This window comes from Pelobates fuscus, chromosome 4, assembly GCF_036172605.1.
Source record: "Pelobates fuscus isolate aPelFus1 chromosome 4, aPelFus1.pri, whole genome shotgun sequence".
Classification (NCBI taxonomy): Eukaryota; Metazoa; Chordata; class Amphibia; order Anura; family Pelobatidae; genus Pelobates; species Pelobates fuscus.
In genome coordinates, this window is record NC_086320.1 from 240,086,411 (window position 1) to 240,113,701 (window position 27,291).

General features: G+C 43.9%; 1 protein-coding gene across 1 annotated transcript in view; it reads left to right on the top strand.

The window, feature by feature from the left end:
• Window positions 1–680: 680 nt before the first annotated feature.
• Window positions 681–27,291, top strand: part of LRRC14B (leucine rich repeat containing 14B) — a 42,369-nt gene continuing 15,758 nt past the window's right edge. Inside the window, exon 1 of the mRNA XM_063452014.1 lies at window positions 681–1,638. Within this exon, the coding sequence (XP_063308084.1) occupies window positions 734–1,638 (905 nt within the window). The 5' untranslated portion in view covers window positions 681–733. The remainder of the gene's footprint in view (window positions 1,639–27,291) is intronic.

Consider the following 27,291-nt stretch of genomic DNA (forward strand, 5'->3'; position numbering starts at 1 on the left):
ACTTAGTGCTGCAATGTTAGACAGCCACTGGAGGCACTTCCTGCATCCAAACGGACCTTTGGTCCAGTAACTGACACTGGACGTACTTACGCACTGCACTGCGCATTAGCATCCGCTTATTGCGGGACATCGGTAGAGGCAGAGACACGACCCGGCACAGAGGGACATCGGCGCTGGGGTAAGGTAAGTAATGAAAGTGTTGTTAAGCCTTTATTTACCACGGTGGGCGGGCGTGATGGAGGTGGGAGGCAGAGGGAGCTATAGTGCCAGGAATACAGCTTTGTATTCCTGGCACTTATAGTATCCCTTTAAGTTCATGCATGAACAGAAAAAGAAGTTGGCATAGTTCATAACAGGATGACGTCAGGTAAAGAGCAAGTTTGTGCTCATATTTGTGAACAAGGGATTAATTAACTATTTTAATTTACATAAATGCACTTAATTTTTCTCATGTTTAAATTAAGCAATTAAAAATATACATATAACTAGTTGCACAACTTTAGGTAGTCCTTTCTGACCAAATATATAAACCAGATATTCTGAAAAGTGAAGGGTCCTAATTTCAGCTGGAAACTGGAAACTACTTAACATTACAGATAGAAATAGACTAGTGACTCATCACTTTGACTGCAGCAACAACTGTTGCTGTCATTTGTTAAAAATAAGACTAGACTCCAATGTGTGTTTGTACGCAAACACAAAGAAGCTAGAGTTTAAAGTACACTTTCGAAGGATGAAGACCCTAAAATTTATTGGTGCTGAGGTATTTATATCAAATCAAGAATATGCTCAAAGAAACATAAAGACTCTTGCACACAATCTTTATCCACTTTTATTCAAAGCAAGTTACCTACACGAAAAAGAAGAAATAATCCATGCATTAGTAGAAAACTGGCCTCTGGAAGATTTTCATTTGGGAAAATTGCTAGGCAAAACCGTTGATTGTCCTGAAGACATCACTCATTGGACATGCCACCATAGTTTATCAGCTTGTCTATGGGGCTTGAAGAGTTATGTTTTAAATTGTTCTACAATGTATTCAAAGAGACTTAAAGTTGTGGACATTTCGGCTATAAAAGATGTTGAAATTCAAGAATGCAAGTGCAAGAAACCCTTAGGTCGATGGGAAAGGACCAAGTTGCTCTCACAGATTTGTTATGATCTTTTGATCGAAATGCAGAAAGTGAAATTGTACCCATCTATATTTGAAGTTGATATTGATGTGTTATGTAATATTTACATTACAGAAAGAAGCTATGAGCTTGTAGTGCAAGCTTTACTCATGAGGTGTCATTCCCCACTCAAGATTCGATGCTATAATTTTAGAGCAGACAATCTTTCTTCAAACAGGTTTTTTTATGTAGTAAAGCTTGCTGAACCTGCTTTCTTGCATAAATTAGAAGTTGTTCACAACATACGGTTAGGACTTTATGATCTTCAAGTCCTTCTGCACAAATTTCAGTTCCCACAACTTGTTTCACTCACTTTACCTGCCAGAACATTCAATGTTACCCAACACACAACAGAAGATGATGCAATTTTAAGTGACATTGGGGAGAAGCTAAGTAACATGACACATCTGTCTGAAATAACCCTTTCCTTCTCTACTCTTACTGGAAGACTAAGAAAACTACTAAGGTAAAGTGTTTATTTAAAAGTTTGCGTTACATTTATTATGTCTATTGATAAAAGTATGACTTGATCAATTAAATTATTGTGAATAAGAGTTAAGTAAGAGTAGCCAAATCACCTAAATGTATGAATGTACTAACATAACCCCAAAGAGCTATATACAAATGGGAAATAACAATAAAAAAAATAATACAATCATTTAACCATGGTAAATGGAATGCAGCATGTCATTGCTCCAATAGATGTGGGTACTTGGGCTTTAGTAGGCAGGAGACAGAAACACTAACTCTAGTCTAACCCACAGGTATGAAAGTCCAAAAAAGGTATTTGTTTAGGAATTTCATGACACAGCACCAACAACTGTCATGCCCTGCAAAACACTTACTGCAAATCCCTATGGGATTTATCCATTAGGATCACTCCAAGGCTCAAAACTCCTGCAGCCCACTACAGCCATTGTGCCATCCCACTGTAGGTACTCAAATCATTTTAGTGACCATTTTAGTCCCCCAGGTGCCACTCCACATCCAGTTTTCTACTTCAGGAGTTGCTGGATGTCTCTATATAATAAACCACAGCCAATGCAGGATGCTCTCAGCATGCTCTCAACAGGATGCTACCCTGTTTGGGGGATTGGAGAACTACATTCACTCTGGGGATTGCTATATCACAATACTCCCCTGAGTATAATCACTAGCTCTTATAAGAGCTGGTCCTGCTATGCTCTCTGGACTAGGAGAGGTCTACCCACTGGAAGCTGGATCCTGGTCTTGGGTCCAGGGTGGGTGGAGGACGGTGAGACCCCAATCAAGCTGCGGCGGTTTGTGGGGTCTACGGTAGTTGTGGTGTTACAGTGCAGTGGTTATGGTGCTCGCAAGAACTAGGAAGCAGCGATTGACAGAGGTACCCAGTCAGGGTGCCAGGCGGTCTGGCACCAGTAAAATCAGTTGGTCCTCCACATTACTTGGAAACTGACCTTGCCCTTCTGGCTTTTCTATTCCAGGCCCATATTGGACCGATTACTGTCCATCCGTCTGACCCCACTCATGGCAATAAAAATCCCATTACTCATGTAGGCAGGGGTCGGCTATTTTAAAATTCAGGGGGAAGGATCTAGCATCTCCTCCTTCCCTCCTTGACCAGTCCCCACCAACTGGCAGCAGGTTGAGGCCCTAATAATAATCAAGGGGGAGAATGTAGATAGTGGTATGTCCCCAAAACAATGCTATGCACCCCGAAGGGGCTAGAGGATTAGGAAACCTAATAAAAATAAATAGTGAGCTGGTAGCAATAAACCTAAACCTTGTTTAAAAAGATTATGCTTACCATCAGAAGACCCCTTTCTTTTAATTCTTGTGTTTTTCAGTTCAAAAGAGCCCAATTAAAAATCCATATTTCCCAGCATACATAATAATAAAAATGTGCTGGAACAAACATTAATGAAGGGCTTGCCACAGACTTAGCTCTGATAGTGGGGAAAGTTGTTATATAGGCTTTCCCAAGTTATTTCAGCTATTGCAAAATGATCAATTCCAATGCTTTGCAGTATGATTAAGAGAGAAACACAAAAATGCTGGCAGGAAAGAGACACACAAAGGGTCTGGAGGGAAGAGACACACAGAGGGTCTGGGAAAGGGGAGAAAGAGAAACACAAAGGGGCTGGAATAAGTTATAGGCACACAAAGGGGCTAGAGGGAAAGTAAGAGGCACATAAAGGGGGAAGTAAGAGACAAACATTGGGGTTGTAAGAGACACACAAGGGGGGTGTAAGAGACACACGAGGAAGGTGAAAAGATGCACAAGGGGGGCGAAGATACACAAAAGGGTAAAATGGGGGATAAGATACACTAAAGACAGTGGCGTACATACCAGCAACCCGGTATGTATGCCACTGTGGCCAGCCTCTTCTCCTGGAGCTGGCCACCTCAGGGCCCCCCGAGGCTGGCCCTGGTATCACCCGGCGGGGCAGGCTGGTGGGCGCGCGAGGGAGCACTCTCCCCTGAGTGCTTCCTCTTCAGCTCCCTTGGGCACCGCACTGATACTGGAGCCGGAAGATGACATCATCTTCCGGCTCCGGCATCAGTACGCGGCGCGCGAGGGAGCTGAAAAGGAAGCATTCAGGGGAGAGTGCTACCTCGCACGCCCGCTAGCCTGCCTGCCCGCCCACCCAGTGACACCACTGGACCCCGGGGAATCCCTGGGTGGGGGTGTTTGAGTTTTGTCCTCCCCCTCTCTGGCCCCCACCCCTGGACGGGGGTGGGGGCCATAAAGATAATGAGGGTGGAACCTACTGTCCTTCCCCCCCCCCCCGGCCCCCACCCCTGGGCGGCGAGTGGGGGCCATTAGGTCCCCCCCTTATTAGTATTTAGGGCCCCCACCCACCGCTCAAGGGTGGGGGCCAGGGGGGACAGTAGGTCCCCCCCTTATTGTTTTTTTTGGGCCCCCACCCATCGCTCAGGGGTGGGGGCCGGGGGGGACAGTACGTCCCCACCCCAATGTGATTTATGGACCCCACCCACCGCGCAGGGGTGGGGGCCTGGGGGAGGACAGTAGGTCCCCCCTTATTGTTTTTTTTTGAGCCCCCTCCCATCGCTCAGGGGTGGGGGCCGGGGGGGGAGGACAGTAGGTTCCCCCCCTCATTATTTTTATGGCCCGCACCCAACGCTCACGGGTGGGGGCGGGGGGGAGGACAGTAGGTCCCCCCCTTATTGTTTTTTTAGGGCCCCCACCCACCGCTCAGGGGTGTGTGCCGGGGGGGACATTAGGTCCCCCCTTATTGTTTTTTTTGGGCCCCCACCCATCGCTCAGGGGTGGGGGCCGGGGGGGACAGTAGGTCCCCACCCCAATGTGATTTATGGACCCCACCCACCGCGCAGGGGTGGGGGCTTGGGGGAGGACAGTAGGTCCCCCCTTATTGTTTTTTTTGAGCCCCCTCCCATCGCTCAGGGGTGGGGGCCAGGGGGGGAGGACAGTAGGTTCCCCCCCTCATTATTTTTATGGCCCGCACCCAACGCTCACGGGTGGGGGCGGGGGGGAGGACAGTAGGTCCCCCCCCTTATTGTTTTTTTTTAGGGCCCCCACCCACCGCTCAGGGGTGGGGGCCAGGGGGGGGACAGTAGGTCCCGTCCCCCCTCATTATTTTTATTCCCCTATATAACAATGTTTTGCATTTAGTGAATATTCCCCTATATAACAATGTTTTGCATTTAGTTAATATTCCCCTATATAACAATGTTTTGCATTTAGTGAATATAGGGGAATATTCACTAAATGCTAAACATTGTTATATAGGGGAATATCCACTAAATGCCAAACATTGTTATATAGGGGAATATCCACTAAATGCCAAACATTGTTATACAGGGGAATATTCACTAAATGCCAAACATTGTTATACAGGGGAATATTCACTAAATGCCAAACATTGTTATACAGGGGAATATTCACTAAATGCCAAACATTGTTATACAGGGGAATATTCACTAAATGCCAAACATTGTTATACAGGGGAATATTCACTAAATGCCAAACATTGTTATACAGGGGAATATTCACTAAATGCAAAACATTGTTATATAGGGGAATATTCACTAAATGCCAAAAAATGTTATATTCCCCTATATAACAATGTTTGGCATTTAGTGAATATTGCCCTATATAACAATGTTTGGCATTTAGTGAATATTCCCCTATATAACAATGTTTGGCATTTAGTGAATATTCCCCTATATACCATTGTTTGGCATTTAGTGAATATTTCCCTATATAACAATGTTTTGCATTTAGAATAAAATAAATAAATAAATACATAATAATAAAAAAACTTAAAAAAATGATTGCAGCTTCCGAATGAATCTAAATTGTATGCTGTCCAGTAGGTGGGAGGGTCTGCTAGGGAGGGTCTGCTGCTGATTGGCTGTAATGTGTCTGCTGACTGTGAGGTACAGGGTCAAAGTTTACTCAATGATGACGAATAGGGGGCGGACCGAACATCGCATGTGTTCGCCCGCGGTGGCGAACGTGAACATGTTATGTTCGCCAGGAACTATTCGCTGGCGAATAGTTCGGGACATCACTATTTACCATTAATTACAACTCGTTGTACTCTATCCTTACGCCAATATTCTACCCAAGAACAAGAATATTCATCTAGACCAATTTCTTTTAGTTTGAAGACTAACCTATTGCAAGGAACCCTATCAAATGCCTTGGCAAAATCCAAGTAGATCACATCCACTGCAACACCCTGATCTATACTTCTACTTACTTCTTCGTAGAATGCAATTAGGTTAGTTTGACATGACCTATGTTTCATAAAACCATGCTGATTATTGCTAATAACAAAGTTCTTCCCAATGAATTCCTGAATATTATCCCTTAATAGCCATTAAAATATTTTCCCAGTTACAGAAGTTAAGCTCACAGGTCTATAATTTCCAGGCAAGGATTTTGAACCCTTTTTAAATATAGGAACAACATCTGCCTTCCTCCAATCCTCCGGTACAACACCTGAAACAAAAGAATCTTGAAAAATTAAATACAGAGGTTCACTTATTTCCCCACTTAGCTCCTTAAGTACTCGTGGGTGGATACCGTCAGGCCCCGGAGCTGTAGCACCTTGTATCGAGTTATCCAATCACAAGTTATTTCCACTTTTTGCAGCAATCATTTGCATATCTCTTGCCATAGGATCCTCATTAATATATACTGAAGAAAAATAGTTATTATTAGTAGAAATAGTTAAATTTCTGCTTTTTCCTGGTCTTCATTAGCTAATAAACCCAACTATGTTTCCAGTGTACCTACACTTTCATTTTTTGTTTTTTTAGAATTGATGTACTTGAAAAAAAAATTTGGGGTTCGTTTTGCATTCCTTAGCTATCAATTTCTAATTTTCTAGTTTAGCCACTTTAATTGCCTTTTTGCAAGCGTTATTGGCTTCCATATATCTTAAATAGGATGCCATTTATTTGTCTGATTTAAATGCTTTACTAGTCCCTCTATCCCAATTTATGTCTGGGTAATTAAAATCTCCAATAATTAACGTGTTGCCTCGATTTGCAGATTTCTCAATTTGCTCTAACAGCTGTTCTTCCTCAATAATATTTACATTAGGTGGTTTATAACATATCCTAACCATTAATTGATTTCCCTTTGTTTGCCCCAAGCAGATATCTACCCATAAAGCCTCCAAGATTTGACTTTAACTCATGGTTGACATATAAACATACCCCACCACCCTTCTTGTTTCTCCTATCCTTCCTAAATAACGTGTACCCATTTAAATTAACTGCCCAGTCATGTGTCTCATCCCGTCATGTTTCATCCAGTCATGTTTCTGTTATGCCTATTATATTGTATTGTTTAGTGTATGCTATTGCCTCTAGTTCCCTTATTTTGTTATATAGGCTCCTTGCATTAGTAAGCATACATTTAATATTATCATGAGTCTTTTGTACTTTTTGTGAATTATCAATATTACATACCTCCTCTGTTCTGAGCTTTCCCCTCCCCCCATCTCCACCCCTTTGTTCCGAGCTAAATCCCATCTCCTTTCCATCCTATCTCCATTTTCTAGATTGCTTTGACCCTCCCCCCCCCTACCACTAGTTTTAAATCTCCTCCAACCTTCTAGCCATCCTATCCCCCAGCACAGCAGACCCTCTTCCGTTTAGGTGCAATCCATCATGACTATACAGGTTGTACCCAAGCGCAAAATCGGCCCAGTGCTCTAAAAACCCCAAACCCTCTTTCCTGCACCAAGACTTTGGCCATGCATTGACCTCTCTAATCTCCCGCTGCCTTTCTGCTGTAGCGCACGGCACAGGTAATATTTCTGAAAATATTACCTTGGAGGTCCTTTTCTTTAGCTTACTTCTGTAAGGACATGAAGGGGTGCTGCCCTGCGACAGCACTGTCCCTTTAAATGTGGGAACCAACTTAGCAGAGAAATAATGCAAGGACACGATGAATGGAGCAAACAAGAAAATATGTATTAAAGAAAACCAAAAGGATATAATATACAAAACAAAATATGTACAATGGCACAACTATATACAAGAAATCAATATAAATACAATAGAGCATGCAGAGTGCAGTTAATAGTCAGGCAAAAGTAAAGGCCTTAAGTAGGATAGTGCAGCAACCACAGAATATAAGTGGGGCACAGATCCTAAGCCACCAAGCACTAAATAAAAAAACACCAAGGAGCAAAGCCCAAAGCAGGTCACACGAAAATAAGGCAGCAAGGTCAGAATCACTGGAAATGGAGCATAGGCAGGAACACTGCAAGCGAACACTGGAACAGGAGGAACAGGACACAGGACCAGGCAGAGATGAGAACACAGGACCATAAGGACATCGGAACAGGAACACAGGATCAGGATCAGGATACACAGGAGCAAGGAGTCGGAGTCACGGGAACTAGGAACCAGCAGGTACAGGATAAAGGATAATGATCTGACAGGGAGTGAGGGGAGAAACCAGAATATATAGGTGCTAAACAAGGGCCAGGTGCAGGGCCGGATTAACATAGGGGCTGATGGAGCTGCAGCTCCAGGCCCAGGCCCATGGAATAGGCCCATTGTTTTTTTCCACCCAAAAAAATAATTGTTTTTTGTACTCTTTTTTTTTTTTTACTCTTAAGGTTGCCACCTAGGTGGTATTTAATTGAGGCTGTCTGGCCGTGCCGATATTGCAGTATTACCGGCAATACAAATGCCGGTATTTTTCTTAACAGAGTTTACTCTGCAATACCAGCAACAGGCAGTAGATGTCACTGTGTATGGAGAGAGGCAGGGATAGGAAGTTACAGCATATACTGGCATCTCTCTACTCACTGATCCGCGGGGGAGCATCTACAAAGCACAGAGAGTCCAGACAGCAGCTCCCAGCCTGCAGAGACAGCAAACAGCTTAGGGAAGTAAGGGATGGGGTAAAGACTGCAGATAGACATGGGGACACTGAGACACTAGGGGACACTGTGAGACATGGGGACACAGGGAGACCTCTGGGGACGCTGAAACACTTGGGGACACGGGGACACAGACACACTTGGGGACACTGAGACATGGGGACACAGACACACATTGGAAAACTTGGGGACACTGAGACATGGGGACACAGACACTAGGGGACACTGAGACCGGGGAACACTGAGATACTAGGGGACGCTGGGAGACATGGGGACACTGAGACACTTGGGGACACTGAGACATGGGGACACTGAGACACTTGGGAACACCGGTAGACATAGAGACACTGAGACACTAGGGACCCAATGTCCCCAAGTGTCTTAGTGTCCCCATGTCTCCCTGCCAGTGTCCCTGGTGTCTCAGTGTCCCCATGTCTCCCAGTGTCCCTAGTATCTCAGTGTCCACATGTCTCCCAGTGTCTGTGTCCCCATGTCTCCCAGTGTCCCCAAGTGTCTCAATGTCCCTAAGTGTCTCAGTATCCCCATGTCTCTCAGTGTCCACTAGTGACATGGGGACACTTGGCGACATGGAGACACTGACACTAGCGAACACTGGGTGAAATGGGGACACAGAGACATTAGGACACTGGGAGACATGGGGCACTGAGACACTGTGATACATAGGGATAGTGTGATACATAGTCTCAGTGTCCCCATGCCTCACAGTGTCCCCTAGTAACATGGGGACACTGGGAGACATGGGGACAAAGATACTAGAAGACACTGGGCGACATGGGGACACTGGGAGACAGAGAGATACTGGGAGCAATCCATCTATACAGCAGAATCAAACTGTAAGTAGTTTTTAGGTGATTTCACTGAATTTTCTCTACTCCTTGTGAGTTACATAAGGTGATGTCAGCATACATAATTAGTTATGCAAATTAGTAAGGCCTGTATTTTTTCCAAGAAAGGTGGCAACCCTAACTACTCTTCACATACTCTTGCTTAAGAAGGGAAACTTAAGAGGGATATATGGAAACAAAACTTGTGTGAAATGGCTGAAATGAAATTAGTTAAGGTAATGCTGACTTTGGTCTCTCTAACACTGTAGCATATTCCCTTTCTTCTACATTCACTACATTCACCTTTTCTCTGTCTCAGACTGTATACCAGAAGCTTCTGCCTGCTAGTAAGAAGGCAAGGAGACATATGAGTGCTAGGGGACAGTCCTTAGAAAGCATGAAGCAAGCGCATCATTAGATGCATTTATGCCAAGCTCAGGAAGCTGTTGGCCAGCATGCATTATTGGCAGGCAGCCTGACATGCATTCATGCCAGGCTAGCCTTACAATTCTTTGGGCAGACACGCCACCGTTTTTGGCATGTTCGTCCCTTTCTGGGGGTTCTGGTTACATGATGCGCGTCAGTGGCCCACCCTTTTACACCGCCCATTGACTTCCTGTTTAACTGGATACTGCTGTTTGGGGGTATGGATTTACTTGAAAGATGAAAGCATGAATTAGAGAGAGATTATCATATTTTAAGAGAATCTGAGTTTTCTTATAGCTGCATTTTATGAGTTCCCCTCTGGCCTCATCACCAGATACATAACGCTTGAGAGGTATGACTGTTTTAGTGTTTTTGGTCGATAAGATTCTGTACTTAGGCCCCTCATAATTGTCAGCACCAGACCCACTGGGCTCTTAATCTGGCCCTGGCCAGGTGTAGTGCTTAACGAAAAGAAATGAGAAACCGTGCCAAACAGAAACAGTGGTGAGTGTGAGTACTGCACGAGTGACAACTTCATAGTTCCCTGAACTCATTCTTTAGGACCTTCCATTTTCCTCTGACTTTGTCATTGGTACCAATATGGATCATGACAGCTTGGTCATCTCCAGCCCCTCCCAATAATCCCTCCACTCTGTTGGCAACATGCCGGCCCCCGAGCACCCGGGAGACAGCAAACTGTCCGGTTGAGTTGATCAGAGTGGCAGATTACCCTATCTACTCTCTTAATAAATTGGATTGGTATTGGATTTGTGGGCAGTGTATTAGATTGGGTCTGCATAGAGGTGCTAAACACTCCCCATGAAGATGCTGACTGGCCGTGCAGCTTTTTGCCACACATGCACAATAGTCTCCCAATGCTTTCCTGTTGGAAAGCATTGGATTGTCTGAGATCATCAAATTTGATGTTCTCAGCCAAAGTGCCGGACACACTTGTAGGACTTAGAAAGCAACACAATAACATAATTTGTTTTTTTACAGCTGTGCACGGGCATACATTCACCATTTCAGTCCCAATACCAAACTTGTCTTAATATGTCAAGGTAGTTGAGCTGAAACATTGGTTATATGCAAATGCATGTCTCCTTAAAATAAATTTGCTATTTCGTTTACTTTGAAGCCCTATGAGCATGAGGACATCCAGTCCGTATTCAATCTGATGGGGCAGGACCACACACATATTAGGCTACCTCAGACTGTATAAAGTGATCCCAGAGTGCAGCAGCCTCTGTTCTGGTCAGCAGCTGAGGAGGGAGGAGACTTTTAAAAGGCAGAGTAGGGAGCCCCCATTAACCATGCACCTGTGGGCAGGTGCCTACTTAAACTATTAGAAAATATGGCCCTGGGCATAGTTCGGGGATGGGTCAAAGTCCGTATGTGTGTCCATTTACCTTTGGACTGAAACCCCATGGTCTTTTTGACGCCAAGCAATACTCCTGTAGTGGACACTCCTCAACTATTAGCAGCTGGACAGCTCCACCATTTTGTTTCTACCATAAAATAAACAAATAAAAAAACTATTGTCTGTGGTAAGGACTACTGAGATTATTTTCCTGGTGTGAGGTCCACCTAAATCAAAATTGTGTTTTACAAAACAGTGTTCTATGGGTTCTGTGTTCCTTTGGTATCTTGAATGATAACAGCTCTGCACCTTGCTCTTGGTGGATATCTTGAGAAGTTGTTGAATGCATCTAGATAGCTAATCATTTCAAGATCTTGGGGAACTTGGCTATGATCTAGATGTTTATAATGTTGAGCAGAGTGACTTCTCATAGAGGCAAGAGAGGGGTTAAATGGACCATGTTCAACAGGCCAGGAGGTGAGTTTAAAGGGATAGGGGCAGGGTCAAATTCCAGGAAAGGAGTCTAACACCCTATTAAAGGTACCCGACCACCACTGGTTAAAGTGAGACCTAGTCATTTTACTTTTGATGATGTGGAATTTTAACAAGCTGATTTGCTGTATATGTCTTGTTTTGATGACATTTAGCAGGTCACATATTACTCATAAATACATATTAATAGAACTACTTGCATACACCTGAGATATATACCACATTGTGTATTTTTGAAAATTATTGTAAAGCCATGTTTTCACCTTTAAAATTTGTGGAATACATTTTTTTTTTCATGTATTTTACTTGCTTGTTGCAATTTTTTCTGTGCATTTCATAAGCCTGAGGTTAATCCAGAGTACAGTACTTAGCCGAACAAGAGACCTGACCATTTTATTTTTCTTTCACATAGAATGTTGATGTTACGTCGCCTTTTGAAGCATGCTAGCAGCTTACAAATTCATATTATCCCTTAATGTGTACTTGTCATTGTACACGTTTCAGGGTTATTTACCAAAGTGAGAATTCAAAGTGAATTTCTAAACTTGATCCAAAATAGCCAAATGTTGACCTTTAATTTGGAACTCTCACTTTAGTATCCAACCCAGACAAGTTTAAATAAAACAAATGTACTTCAAATTTCATTTGTTCATCATGCTAGTAGATTTGGCAGCAAATATATAAATGTAAAGGTTTGTTCCCTCCCCCTCCTGTTAATCATTGAGATTCATGCTGAGAATTGATTGATATGTGGTTCACTTGCTCTCTGTCACAGTAAATATAGGGCATGACCTGCAGCAGCTGTCAAATTCTTTTTGCAAGCCTGTCTTACTTAATATGAAAACATCATGTTGGCTTCATTGAGGAGAAGCACCATTTAGGGAAGAGTTCCCAAGAGGTGAAATTAGCATTTTAATTATTTTAACCCCTTAAGGACCAAACTTCTGGAATAAAAGGGAATCATGACATGTCACATGTGTCAGGGTACCTGAAGTCTCTACCTCCGAGAGAGGTAGAGACTTAGACGTCCATCCGTCCGGACGGGCTGTTTCCTCTGTTCCTCGCGGTCCATCCGGTCACGTAAACGCCGGCCGCGAGGGACTCACTTCCTTTTCTAGCATGAAGTCCGGAAACCGACGTCATGACGCCAACCCGGAACGACCTGTCACTCAATCCTTCAGAGACTAATCAGGACTCGTCGGAGGCGTGTCTACCCTTCCGAGCCAGGGTATTTAAACTTGCTTCTCCCATTTGCTCATTGCCCTGTCGTGGTTCTAGTCTGCCTAGTCACACAGTGCTCTTGTATTTCTGTTATCCCTTTGGTTCTGACCTGGCTTGTTTGACTTACTCTGTTTATCTCTGTTACCCTTGACCTGGCTTGTTCCTCGCTTACCTGTCTTCTCGTTCCCTCGACCTCGGCTTGTCTTTGACTATTCTCTATATTCTCCGTACGTTAGTCCGGCCATTCTAAGGTCCGGTATACGTATCCTGTACCTGTTTGTACTCTGCGTGTTGGATCCCTGTCCCGATCCTGACATTACGACAGGGCCAATGGATCCTGCAAGTACAAACAGTCAGCTTGGTCCTTCTGATCCTAGGTTCGAAGCCATGGAGCACAGAATGGATCAGATGGCGCTAGCACTACAGGCGTTATTGTCTCATGCTAATAACCCGCCAGAGGAGACGCGTACTACTTCTATTTCTCCTGTGAGCTCAGGCCTAGAGGTAGCCACTGTAGGTGCCTCTTCCCGTATTACACCACCAGTACGTTATGGTGGCTCACCTGAGAAGTGTCGTGGTTTCCTTAACCAGATCAGTATCCACTTTGAATTACAACCTCGCTCCTATCCTACAGATAGGGCGAAGGTTGGATTTATTATCACCTTACTCATTGAGAAAGCTCTGAGATGGGCCAACCCAATGATAACCCTTTGGTATATAATTATAATGCCTTTGTAGCTGCCTTTAGAAGAACTTTTGACCCTCCTGGTAGAAAGGTCAATGCAGCTAGGTTACTGTTGCGCCTGAGACAAGAGAACCGAACTCTTGTGGATTATGCACTAGAGTTCAGGTCTTTGGCGGCAGAAGTTAAGTGGAACGAGCAGGCATATATAGATGTATTTTTGAATGGGCTATCAGATGTAATCCTCGACGAGGTTGCTACTAGAGAGCTTCCTGAAAATTTGGAGGATTTAATTTCATTCATTTCTCGTATTGATGAGCGTTTAAGAGAGAGACAGAACACTCGAGAGAGGAACCTTAGACCTTCATTTAAATTACCTCCCGCATTTCAAAGTCCTGATTCCACTACCTCACTATGTTCTGAACCTATGCAGATAGGCAATACTCGCCTCTCAGAGGAGGAGAGGCAGTACAGGAGAAGGGAGGGATTATGCATGTATTGTGGAGTCAGAGGTCACCTACGCCTGAATTGTCCTAATCGTTCGGGAAACGCTCGCACCTAAGTTTCTCTAGAGGACAGGCCTTGGGTGTTTCTATTTTGTCCTCTACGCATAATTATAAAGATCACAGGCTTCTGCTACCAGTTTCTTTAACTTGGGAAAGGGGAGTACTAAGGACCATGGCTTTGATAGATTCCGGTGCTGCTGAGAATTTTATCGATCAAGCCTTTGCTACCAAACACACTATCCCATCCCAGTTAAGGGATACACCCTTGGCCGTTGAGGCCATAGATGGTAGACCTTTACTTGAGCCTGTTATCTCTCGTGAGACCATTCCAGTTAGCTTAACTGTTGGTATCTTACACGAGGAAAACTTATCGCTTATGCTTATTTCATCCCCTTCTGTTCCCATAGTCCTGGGTTACCCATGGTTAAAAAGACATAACCCTATTATTGATTGGGAGTTAGGGGAGATACTCTCATGGGGCCAGGGTTGCCAGGAGAATTGTTTACAGAGGGTTTCCCCATTGGGTGTAATTAACACACCAGGTAGTTCTACCCAGTCTACAGAGATACAGATACCGCCCCTGTACCTAGACTTAAAAGCAGTATTCGACAAAAAGAATGCTGATACTCTACCTCCACACAGGACCTTTGATTGTAAAATTAACTTACTACCTGGTACCATGCCTCCGAGGGGCAATGTATACCCCCTATCCACTAAGGAGAATTCAGTTCTAGAGGAGTATATTCGGGAGAATCTAGACAAGGGATTCATTAGGAGATCTTCTTCTCCTGCCGGGGCTGGTTTTTTTTTTGTTAAAAAGAAGGATGGTTCACTAAGACCTTGCATTGATTACCGAGGTTTGAATAAGATAACCATCAGAAATGCCTATCCGATTCCCTTGATTACCGAGCTGTTTGATCGTCTGAAAGGCTCTAAAATTTTCACCAAGTTGGACCTCAGAGGGGCATATAACTTGGTGAGAATCCAGCAAGGACACGAGTGGATGACAGCGTTCAATACCCGTTATGGGCATTATGAATACACGGTCATGCCTTTTGGTCTTTGTAACGCACCTGCAGTATTTCAGGATTTGATTAATGAGGTTCTTAGGGAATTTCAACATGATTGTGTTATTGTATACCTGGATGACATACTGATACACTCTAGAGAGGTTGAGAGCCACCACAGACAGGTCAGAAAGGTATTACACAAACTCCTGCAACATGGCTTATACTGTAAATTGGAGAAATGTAGCTTTGACCAGTCTCAGATAGACTTTCTTGGATACGTGATTTCTGGGGAGGGCTTTAAGATGGACCCTGACAAACTCCAGTCCATTTTAGAGTGGCCTTTGCCTAAGGGACTCAAGGCTATTCAGAGGTTTATTGGTTTCTCCAATTATTATAGGCGCTTCATTAAGGGATACTCTTCTATTATTGCACCTATTACCAATATGACCAGACAGGGGGTTGACACTAAGACTTGGTCTAATGAAGCTCTCGCTGCTTTCAAGACTCTCAAGGATCTTTTTGCTTCTGCTCCAATTCTAGTCCATCCTGATACGACTCTGCCGTTCCTACTCGAGGTCGATGCCTCTGAGACAGGCGTAGGGGCTGTTCTGTCGCAAAGGTTAGGGGTGGATAAACCACTACACCCTTGTGGTTTTTTTTCTAAGAAACTGTCTGGCCCTGAAAGTAGATATGACATTGGCGACAGGGAACTCTTAGCGGTCATTATGGCCTTAAAGGAGTGGAGACATTTATTGGAGGGGACCTTACATCCTGTTACTATTTTAACGGATCACAAGAACTTGTCTTATATTGGGGAAGCTAAGCGACTGTCCGCCAGACAAGCTCGTTGGTCCTTATTCCTGACCCACTTCAATTATGTGCTTACTTATAGACCTGGTTCTAAGAACTCCAAAGCCGATGCTTTGTCTCGCCAATATGAACCTTCTACTATATCTGAACCGGTTCTTTCCTCTATAGTTCCGAAATGCAATATTATCGCCAACACGAATCTCAGGATTCACTCTCCGTTACTTGCCGAGATCATTAAACTGCAACATCTAGCTCCTAAACAGACTCCTGAAGGTCGACATTTCGTTCCTCCTGTTCTACAACTGGAACTGTTGCAATGTTTCCACAACAGCAAGTTGGCTGGACATCCTGGTATTCGCAAGACATGTGCTTTGATCTCTAAGGACTTCTGGTGGCCTGATTTACGGAAGGATATTAAAGATTTCATCGGTGCATGTGAGGTTTGTACTAAGACCAAGCAACCTCATACCCTTCCCTGTGGATTTCTGCACCCCTTAGAGGTTCCAGAGAAGCCATGGTCCTGTTTGGCTATGGACTTTATTGTCGATTTACCTATCTCTAAAAAACAGACTGTTATCCTCACCGTGGTTGACAGATTCACCAAGATGGCTCACTTCGTTCCTCTGCCTAAACTCCCGTCTTCTCCCGAATTGGCGGAGATATTCGCAAGGGAGATTTTTCGATTACATGGGATACCCTCCCAAATTGTATCTGACAGAGGTTCCCAATTTGTTTCCCGTTTTTGGAGGTCCTTCTGCTCTCAACTGGGTATCAAATTGAATTTCTCTTCTGCCTATCATCCTCAGTCTAACGGAGCTGCTGAACGCACCAACCAAAAGATTGAACAATATTTACGTTGTTTTGTTTCCGAACACCAGGACGATTGGGTTGGTTTGATTCCTGGGCGGAGTTTGCACACAACAATCTCGTTTGTGATTCTACTCGTTCAAGCCCCTTCTTCATGAATTATGGCTTTCATCCATCTATTCTCCCTTCGGCTTCTTCTTCCCAGGGGGTGCCGTCGGTTGATGTTCATGTTGCCAATTTGAGGAAGTTGTGGGATCAGACTCGACAGATTCTTCTGCACAATTCTATGCTGGTTAAGAAACACGCTGATAAACGTAGAAGGGCGGCTCCGGTGTTTGTTCCAGGTGATAGAGTATGGTTGAGTACAAGAAACATCCGTTTAAAAGTGCCTTCCATGAAGTTCGCTCCTCGTTATATTGGACCTTACAGGGTGCTAACTCGCATTAACCCAGTTGCGTATCGTCTAGCTCTTCCAACTGCCTTACGCATCCCTAACTCATTTCATGTTTCATTGTTGAAACCACTAGTCTGTAACAGATTTTCCTCCACATCATCCTCTCCTCGCTCTGTTCAGGTGGAGGGTCAGGAGGAGTATGAGGTTAACTCTATTATCGATTCTCGAATCTCCCGGGGGAGAGTACAATATCTGGTCGATTGGAAGGGATATGGTCCTGAGGAGAGGAGTTGGGTACCTCAGGAGGATGTTCATGCTCCTCGTCTCCGCAGGGCGTTTCACTCCCGCTTCCCATCTCGTCCCGGTTCCTTCCGCCCGGTGGGCGTATCTGAGAGGGGGGGTACTGTCAGGGTACCTGAAGTCTCTACCTCCGAGAGAGGTAGAGACTTAGACGTCCATCCGTCCGGACGGGCTGTTTCCTCTGTTCCTCGCGGTCCATCCGGTCACGTAAACGCCGGCCGCGAGGGACTCACTTCCTTTTCTAGCATGACGTCCGGAAACCGACGTCATGACGCCAACCCGGAACGACCTGTCACTCAATCCTTCAGAGACTAATCAGGACTCGTCGGAGGCGTGTCTACCCTTCCGAGCCAGGGTATTTAAACTTGCTTCTCCCATTTGCTCATTGCCCTGTCGTGGTTCTAGTCTGCCTAGTCACACAGTGCTCTTGTATTTCTGTTATCCCTTTGGTTCTGACCCGGCTTGTTTGACTTACTCTGTTTATCTCTGTTACCCTTGACCCGGCTTGTTCCTCGCTTACCTGTCTTCTCGTTCCCTCGACCTCGGCTTGTCTTTGACTATTCTCTATATTCTCCGTACATTAGTCCGGCCATTCTAAGGTCCGGTATACGTATCCTGTACCTGTTTGTACTCTGCGTGTTGGATCCCTGTCCCGATCCTGACAACATGTCATGTGTCCATAAGGGGTTGTCATGTCATATGTCCATAATGTAACATCCCTAGACTCAGGGCATGGTAATGCCTCTTTCTGTGAAGGTGAGGGCACACTATATGCAAATGTGTTAGAGGAACAGCTTGAGGTTTTAGTGTGTTGTGTTTATGGTGAGCAGTGTTTCCTGTGTGGGAGTATACTGTGCATGATAATGACTATCTTCAGGGAGTGAATATGACATGATTTGGGAGGTGGGCAATCACACACTTAGAAGCAGCACTCTCAAGAATATCTCCAACCACACACTTAGAAGCAGCACTTAGATGAAGCAACCAAGCTATATTAGCCAAGCTAATGACAACAACCCTTATATAACTCCTAAAATCACCACCCACTAGGAATGTTTAACACCTGGGTAGGCCTCTGCTTATTTGCAAACAATAGCTAATTAAACAGCAATCAATAGCAAGTAGCTAACTAATCAAATCAAGGAAATCAAACCTTGTGCAATCAGTAACCTTTTCCTACAGATGAATCTTTCCTGTAACAGTAAAAAAGAAAACTCTTAGCACAAATCTTAGACAGTTGAAGCTTCTGCAAAACTCTCCAGAATATCTCCAACCACACACTTAGAAGCAGCACATTCACTGACATACACACATACACTAGATAGCAGACAACACACACACTCACTAACAGACACACACAGACTCTCACTAGCAGACAAACTCACACACTCACTAACAGACACATACAGTCACTAACAGACACACACTCACTAGCAGACACACATACACTCTCACTAACAGACACGCATACACTCTCACTAACAGACACGCATACACTCTCACTAACAGACACGCATACACTCTCACTAACAGACACGCATACACTCTCACTAACAGACACGCATACACTCTCACTCACAGACATGCATACACCCTCACTAACAAAAAGACATACTAACACACTCACTAACAGAGACACATACACACACACTAACACACTCACTAACAGACACACACATACTAACACACTAACTAACAGACACACACACTCTCACTAACAGACACACACTCTCACTAACAGACACACACACTCTCACTAACAGACACACACACTCTCACTAACAGACACACACACTCACTAACAGACACATACAGTTACTAAAAGACACACACAGTCACTAACAGACACACACTCACTAACAGACATGCATGCACACTCACTAACAGACATGCATGCACTCTCACTAACAGACATGCATACACACTCACTAACAGACACACATACTAACACATTCACTAGCAGATGCACACACTCACTAACAGACACACACTAACAGAGACACACATAGTAACACACTCCCTAACAGACACACTCACTAACAGACACACACATACACACTCACTAACAGACACACAAACACAAACAAACTCACATTTATTTATTTTTTATTTTTAAATTTAATACCCCTTTGGGAGTGCTGGGGTGGATTCTCACTTTCCCTGGGGTCCAGTGAGGCTGCTCGGATCCTGTTCAGATCTCTTGTGCGCCGCATAGTGATGATGGGGCCGCAGTGACGTCGTATTCCAGCTCCGGCATCACTGCAGTGCGCGAGGAGGATCAGTGCTCCCTCGCCGCCTGGAAAGCTCCAGCTCCTGGGCCCCCCAGGACAAGAGGCTGGCAAGGCATTTGCCAGGGTGATTGAGGGGTGGCTTTTTTTGCCGTCCCCCAGAAAGTGCCGCCCAAGGCAAATGCCTTGTCAGCCTCCAGGTAAATACACCTCTGCTAACAGACAAACACTGCCTGATACATACTGTGAGGATATTTATGGGGTGATAAATATAAAAATAACATTTTCATAAAAATTATCAAAAATGTATTTAATAACTTTTATTATAAAAAAAATTGATATCTTGGCACTGTGTCCTCGATTAATGATTTCAAGCTGAGAATTACCCACTATTTTTTATTTTATTTTTTTTATTCTTTATTTTTCTTGTGCAGGGAATTACAACATGCCTGCAGCGCCACAACGGCGTATACAAGCTATTCAGTGTCATACAATATCATGGCAGAGTAAACAGCACATATACATCTATCGTACTAAGATAACAGGCTTAGTACGATTGAGTAAAACTTTTGTAGCTTGGAGGAGAGAGCATAAGTATAAGTATATTATCAGAGTATTGCAAGGAGTGGTACTTTGCAGCCCGGAACACGTAACCCGCCACTCATACATGAGGCTACCATATACACTAGATTAAGTGCAGGCTTATGCTGTGAAACACTGAAGCATTGAGATTTGAGACATTATAGGTGAGTGTCGTTGTTCGCTTTGTGTATATATATGATGCACAACACATTTATGAGGTATACTAGTGGTAGGACAAGAGTTGTGTGTATAGTAGTTCGCTAACAGTAGCTGTCATGTGTGGTACAAAAGATGTTATTAGGCACTAAGCAGGTAAGACAAAGGGTGTTAGTATGGCATAACATATCTTATAATGAGAACTTGTTTCTGAACCTGGGTCTGATGAGTGTGCTGTGCATGTGGGCCATAGTAGTTAAATATTCTCATATGTGTTAACGTGGGGCAGCATATGGGCTACGAGACTAGCAGGTGATACATGCATACGGGGCCCAGAGAATGTACAAAGGAGAAAACATATGAAAAACATGAAACTATTAAATTGCCATTTGTGAGATTCTGTTTCAGCCTATGCCTGATCAATGTTGATCCCTTATCCAGGGAGAGTGTTCATGGGTGGCCCATTTAGCTTCTCCCCCACAGCCAGAGATTGGAGCGGTGTCTCGCCAGGCCTCACATATAGCCCAAGTCCGAGGACTGCTTCCCAGCGTTTTCTTGTCCCGGTCGGTGAGTATCGCCAGCGGGCTTGCGCGGGTGGTGTGGGGGCTTCTCCTGTCGGTCTGTGGTTTATGCCAGTGGTTGTTCCCAGAATTGCCAGAACTTTTGCAGCAATGTCCTTTACGCGGTGCCTCCTTCCTTGTTCCCGCCGCTGGCCCTATGTTTGGGTTTCGCCCTGCCCGTCTTATCCGAGCATTGCCTTGCTGTGGGCGTGCGTGGAGTATGACTGTGTTGGCAGGCCCCGGTGGGCTGTGGTAGGTCTGCACAGATGAGATGGGGGTGCGAGAGCGTGCGGCTATGCGGGTCCAGAAGTCGCTGCATACCTTGTTGAATCTGGCTTCGAATTGCTTCTGCCATTCCAGATCCTCTGGGCTGGCTGGCTGTGGTGAGGGCCGTGGTGCGGCGGCCGTCTTAGGTCAGCCGCGCGGTCCGTGGGTATAGCAGGTCACAGGCTCCAGGCTAATCGTTGGTGAGTCCAGTGGGGACCGGGATAACCCCCACCGGTCCAGAGGGGGTCCCAGGTGGGAGATCGGCCACCTCTCCCAGCCGTCGGATCCGCAGTCTCGATAGGCTGCAGGGCCAGAATACCAGCAAAAGTCAGCTATATTACAAGAATTTGGAAACTTCGGTGTCCCTGTCAGTAGATGAGGCTTTTTTGTGCTGGTTTTGGGTTTTTCTGCCACAATTTAGTGCAATTTGGGTGCTTTCAAGCATTTAGCTGGCAGGAGCTCCTCGAGGACATGTCTGGCCAGCTTGCAAGTCAGGCCCCGCCCTCCATTACCCATTATTTTAATTCTCATAGATCCTAGAGTAAGTTTCATTATTAGATTTTATTTCACTCATTAATCACAATTAATTATAAAAATATAATTTATTGTGACAATAATAATAATAAAATGTAACATGCATGACAATTAGTGAATATTTAGGTATAACAAAAGTATACAATATGGCAGTAGTTTAACACAATATAGACAGCTAAACAGCAACAGTTGTAGTCAGTTTAAGATTTACGACAGGACACCACTTAGAAACCAACTTAACACAGAACACAGCATCTCACAGCGTAAAGCAATAAACACTTTGGCTGACAGTCAAATCACACTGAATTAACTCTTTCACTGCTAGCTACAATCCTCATAGGCAAGATATCCTAATTAATAATTCTAACCAGATTTTACGTTTGCAGAATTTTAACTTTTCCTAATTAAGATTCCCTATTTCTAATTTACGGAAGCTAATATATCTGGATAATTGCCTGGTATTCTATTTTTAAAGTTAAAAGTAATATAGAGTTCATTGGTCCACCTGCAGGAATGGAATTACAAATTCTATATATTATTAACGAATCATGACTCCTTAATGTTTGGAATCACCAGCTTTTATCCATGTATATTCTGCCTTTTAGTAAAATGAATTTTGAATGCAAGTATGATGAGAGAATTGTATGAAAATAGAAACGTTTTCAGAGTTCGGAAGTTGTGTTAGTTGGAAAAGATACTAAGAATTAGGTGTGTCCAGCTTTGGCTCCAGGTGTCAGACCTTAGATGTTAGGTGTGAGTTTGAGTGAGGGCAGGGCCGCCACCAGAAATTTTGGGGCCCCTAATTCAGCTCAGGGTCTGGGCCCCCTGGGGCCCACCTCCAAATACCGCCCACTGGGTCCACACACTGTGTGTCACACACAAACGCACACACTGATACAAAAGGACACAGATACATACTAACAGACACACACGCATACAGGCATACATACTGACACACACATACTGAGACATACACACAGGCATACATAGTGACAGACACATACTAACATACATACAGACACACATGCAAGAGGACATAAAGACACATACATACATACACACACCGACATACATACATACATACATACATACACATTCATACATACAGACACTGACATCCATACACACATACATTCATAATGGCATACAGACATACATTCATAATGGCATAGAGACATACATACATACATACAGACTGACATACATGCATATATACAGACATACTGACAGACATACATGCATACAGACATCCATACACACAGAGCTACGTTCATAATGATATGCAGACATACATTCATACTGACATATAGACATACATATATACATATATAATGACATACAGACATACATACATGCATACAGACATATAAATACAATAAAAAAGGCTGCGCACAAATATAAAATCCAATGGTTAAACAAAAAAGGAGAGAAATAGTCCAGCTATTGTGTCCTTACAAGTGTCCTTGGATGTTGAGGTCTTCTACTTGTATAGTGGTATCACTTGATATGAAAGATAAAAAGGAACAAGGAACAACCAATGGTGTAGTACGTAAAATTCAGGTATAGGTGTGAAAAGAAATAGTATAAAACTCACATTTACCAGAGCTAATATCCAGCTCTGGAGTGAAGTGCGTACAGCGGTTTAATCCCCGCTTATGGGATATAAGGCAGGTTCCTCTCCGTAAGTGGTTTTCGATTCTCGGAATAAAAAGAAGAAACAGCCAATAGTGCTCACTGTGTGGCAATATGAATAAGAATAATAAAAAAAAATTTTGTACTTACAAAATAAGAGCAGGCACACTGCTCTTTGATGACAGCTTGGGTGGATTGATCCCCACCTAAGGATTTCTTTGAGTACAGGAAACTTCCAGGGGTATTCAAGGTTTTTTATAAAACCAGTAAAAAAAGATAAAAATAACAATAAAAAGCCAGGGTAAAATAGAAATTATGTGTCTATAAAAAAGATAATTGGCACAAACAAATGACCAAATAATACTTTAATATATAAAACACAATATTTAAATATCCATAACGCGTTTCGTCACTCAATGACTTTTTCAAATAGAATAACATGTTTAACCTGGCAGGTAGATATTATATAGGAACATAATTATTTGAATTTTGGCGCCAAAACTTTTATCTTATTTCAAAGGGTTTGAGGGATTCCCTTTTTTTAAGGTTGCTGCCAAAAGTTATCTAGCGCTGTCTTATTCTTTTTATTTATTATGCATACAGACATACATGTATGCATACAGACATACACAAACATACATAGACAGACTGTCAGGCTTACCTTGCTGGGAGTCCAACATGCAGAGATAAAAGCTCACCCTTGCATTTAGACAGGCCAAGGTGGTCAAGGTAGAACTCACCTGGCCTGTGAATCTGTGCACGGGGGCTGTGCAGGTAAATGCTTGTAGTCGCAGTACAGACAAGGAAATCCAGGAGAGTAGTCGTAGGTAAGCCAATGGTCAGAGGGTGCCGGAAATCAGGGGATACGAGTAACAAGCCAAGGTCAAAGGATGCCAGAATTCAGGAGATACGAGTCACAATCCAAGGTCAGGCGAATACTTAGTACGTGGAGTAGCAACTCTCTAACCAGAGTCATTGAACTGACACTGCCCTTAGGGAGGAGCAGTGTCTTATACCTTGATGATTAGTATATCAGGTTCAGCTGGAGAGTGATAGACAGGTCTGAGCCAGGTGAAGTCCAGCCCCTTAGTGCTGCAGGCAATACAAGAGAAAACAGGAGTTATCCCAAGTCCTGAAATGGCTCAGATGTTAAAGAGCAGGTTCAGAACTGCCAAGCATACAGGTTCAAATCCCTCTTCGGGCAATAAAAGGGCGACCCCGTCTGGCAGTCTGGAGGTCAAGGCGTAAATCCTGACAGTACCCTCCCCTTAAGAACGCACTCTGGGCGTGAACAGGTTCCTTTTGGGAACTGTATTCCTCGTCTTCGGACTCCGTATCACTGAGGAAGTCCTTGTAATCGAAGTATCCAGAGTGGAGTCCCTCAGTCGGGGACCTTGGGGTATCAGTGTCGGGTACTGGTGGAGAAAGGTCTGGGCCATTCAGAGACCTGGTGCAGGCGGAAATAAACTTAGTCCCACCAACCATATTATCTGAACTATTTCCCATCGGTGAGTTTTCTGGAAGTAGTGATTTCTTGTGGTCTTGAGATCCACTGGCATCAGCAGCCATCGTAGTCTGGGTACTCTTCTGCATCACGGAACTTGGAAATATCCGACAGCACCTTTGACATTTTTTAGGTCGTGTTGCCGGAATAACAGGGTGCAGCTGAATTGTACCCACTTGAAGAGGTTCAGGCCGAGTTGGGCGAATAGGGCAGTGAGAGATAAAGTGCCCTTTTCCACCACAATAAAAACAGAGACAACGCGCCCTCCTTCGATCTCTTTCTCTAGATGGCAGTCTTGTTTTAGAGCGGACGAAGCATATCTCCATGGGTTCCTCCCTGTCCACTGGAGAGTCACAGCTAGCTAGAGGAAAACCAGGGTCACAAGGCGGTTCCTCCATGTCCATTGGAGTTTCATAGCTAGCTTGAGGGAAAACAGGGGTACAAGGAGGTTTACTGGAGGAGGGTTTGCGTTGTGACCTTATGGGGACTTGGTAGGAGTCCTTTTCTTTAGGCAACAGCGATCTGCGGTTAGATGGAGCAGGCTTGGGAGTAGCTTTCCTGGAGGTAGAGCTCTGAGAGTCCATTGCGGACATAAATGACTCCCAACTGTCCAAGACAGTGCTTTTCTCCTGTAGCTTCCGGTATGCCCACTCCTTGATCCGTCCGACAAGTAAGTTGATGGCCGAACGGACCTTGACAAAGTCACTATCGGTCCAAATCCCAGCATTCACGGCGGCTCTTGCCGAAGCAGTGCTTTTTTTTTATATATTAATTAATTTGTATAAGTGACTAAATTAAGGTTTTCTCGTGATTCCAAAGCACTCTGTGCAGCCTTTCCCATGGATTGGCTCCTATGGGATACAGTTATTATTTATCCTCTGATTTAAGTAAAATGTGCGGTGCAGACAGAATGAAGGGTAAAAGGTATCCGGTAATTAAATTCATGTGTTTACACAGAATGGTTTTATATATATATTTTAATCTCCGACACTGAAATAAAAATGGCTGCTCTGTGAAAAAAAAAAAAAAAAAAAAAAAAAAAAAAAATATATCTCTGTGGACTCCATAAGGGTCAGTTCAATATGTCAGGCTTACCTTGCTGGGAGTCCAACATGCAGAGATAAAAGCTCACCCTTGCATTTAGACACAGGCCAAGGTGGTCAAGGTAGAACTCACCTGGCCTGTGAATCTGTGCACGGGGGCTGTGCAGGTAAATGCTTGTAGTCGCAGTACAGACAAGGAAATCCAGGAGAGTAGTCGTAGGTAAGCCAATGGTCAGAGGGTGCCGGAAATCAGGGGATACGAGTAACAAGCCAAGGTCAAAGGATGCCAGAATTCAGGAGATACGAGTCACAATCCAAGGTCAGGCGAATACTTAGTACGTGGAGTAGCAACTCTCTAACCAGAGTCATTGAACTGACACTGCCCTTAGGGAGGAGCAGTGTCTTATACCTTGATGATTAGTATATCAGGTTCAGCTGGAGAGTGATAGACAGGTCTGAGCCAGGTGAAGTCCAGCCCCTTAGTGCTGCAGGCAATACAAGAGAAAACAGGAGTTATCCCAAGTCCTGAAATGGCTCAGATGTTAAAGAGCAGGTTCAGAACTGCCAAGCATACAGGTTCAAATCCCTCTTCGGGCAATAAAAGGGCGACCCCGTCTGGCAGTCTGGAGGTCAAGGCGTAAATCCTGACACAGACATACATACGTAGACATACATGCATGCAGTCAGACAGACATAGACATACACACAGACATACACACAAACATGCATCCAGACATACATACATACATGCAGACATACATGCATACATACAGACATACATGCATGCATACATACAGACATACAGACATACATACATACATACATACATACATAGACATACACACATAATATGAGTGGCAACAAACAAGTTAGGTTTTTAATATGTCCAGGAACATTATGATATGATGTTTAAAGTAGAAATATTCACATCAGTAGGGTGAGGTTTTGAGGTTGCTGTTTCTTTGACATACATACATAGACATACACACAGACATACAGACAGACACATACAGACAGACATACATGCATACAGACAGACACATACAGACATACACATACAGACAGACATACATACATAGACATACATGCATGCATACAGACAGACATACACGCATGCATACAGACATACACAGCCAGACAGACATACATATACAGACAGCCATGCATGCATCCAGATAGACATACATGCATACAGACAGACACATACATGCATACAGACACACAGACAGACAGACATAGACATACACACAGACATACAGACAGACATGCATGCATGCATCCAGACAGACATACATACATACAGACAGACAGACATACATACACATACATACATACACAGACAGACATACATACATAGACACACAGACATACATACATACATAGACAT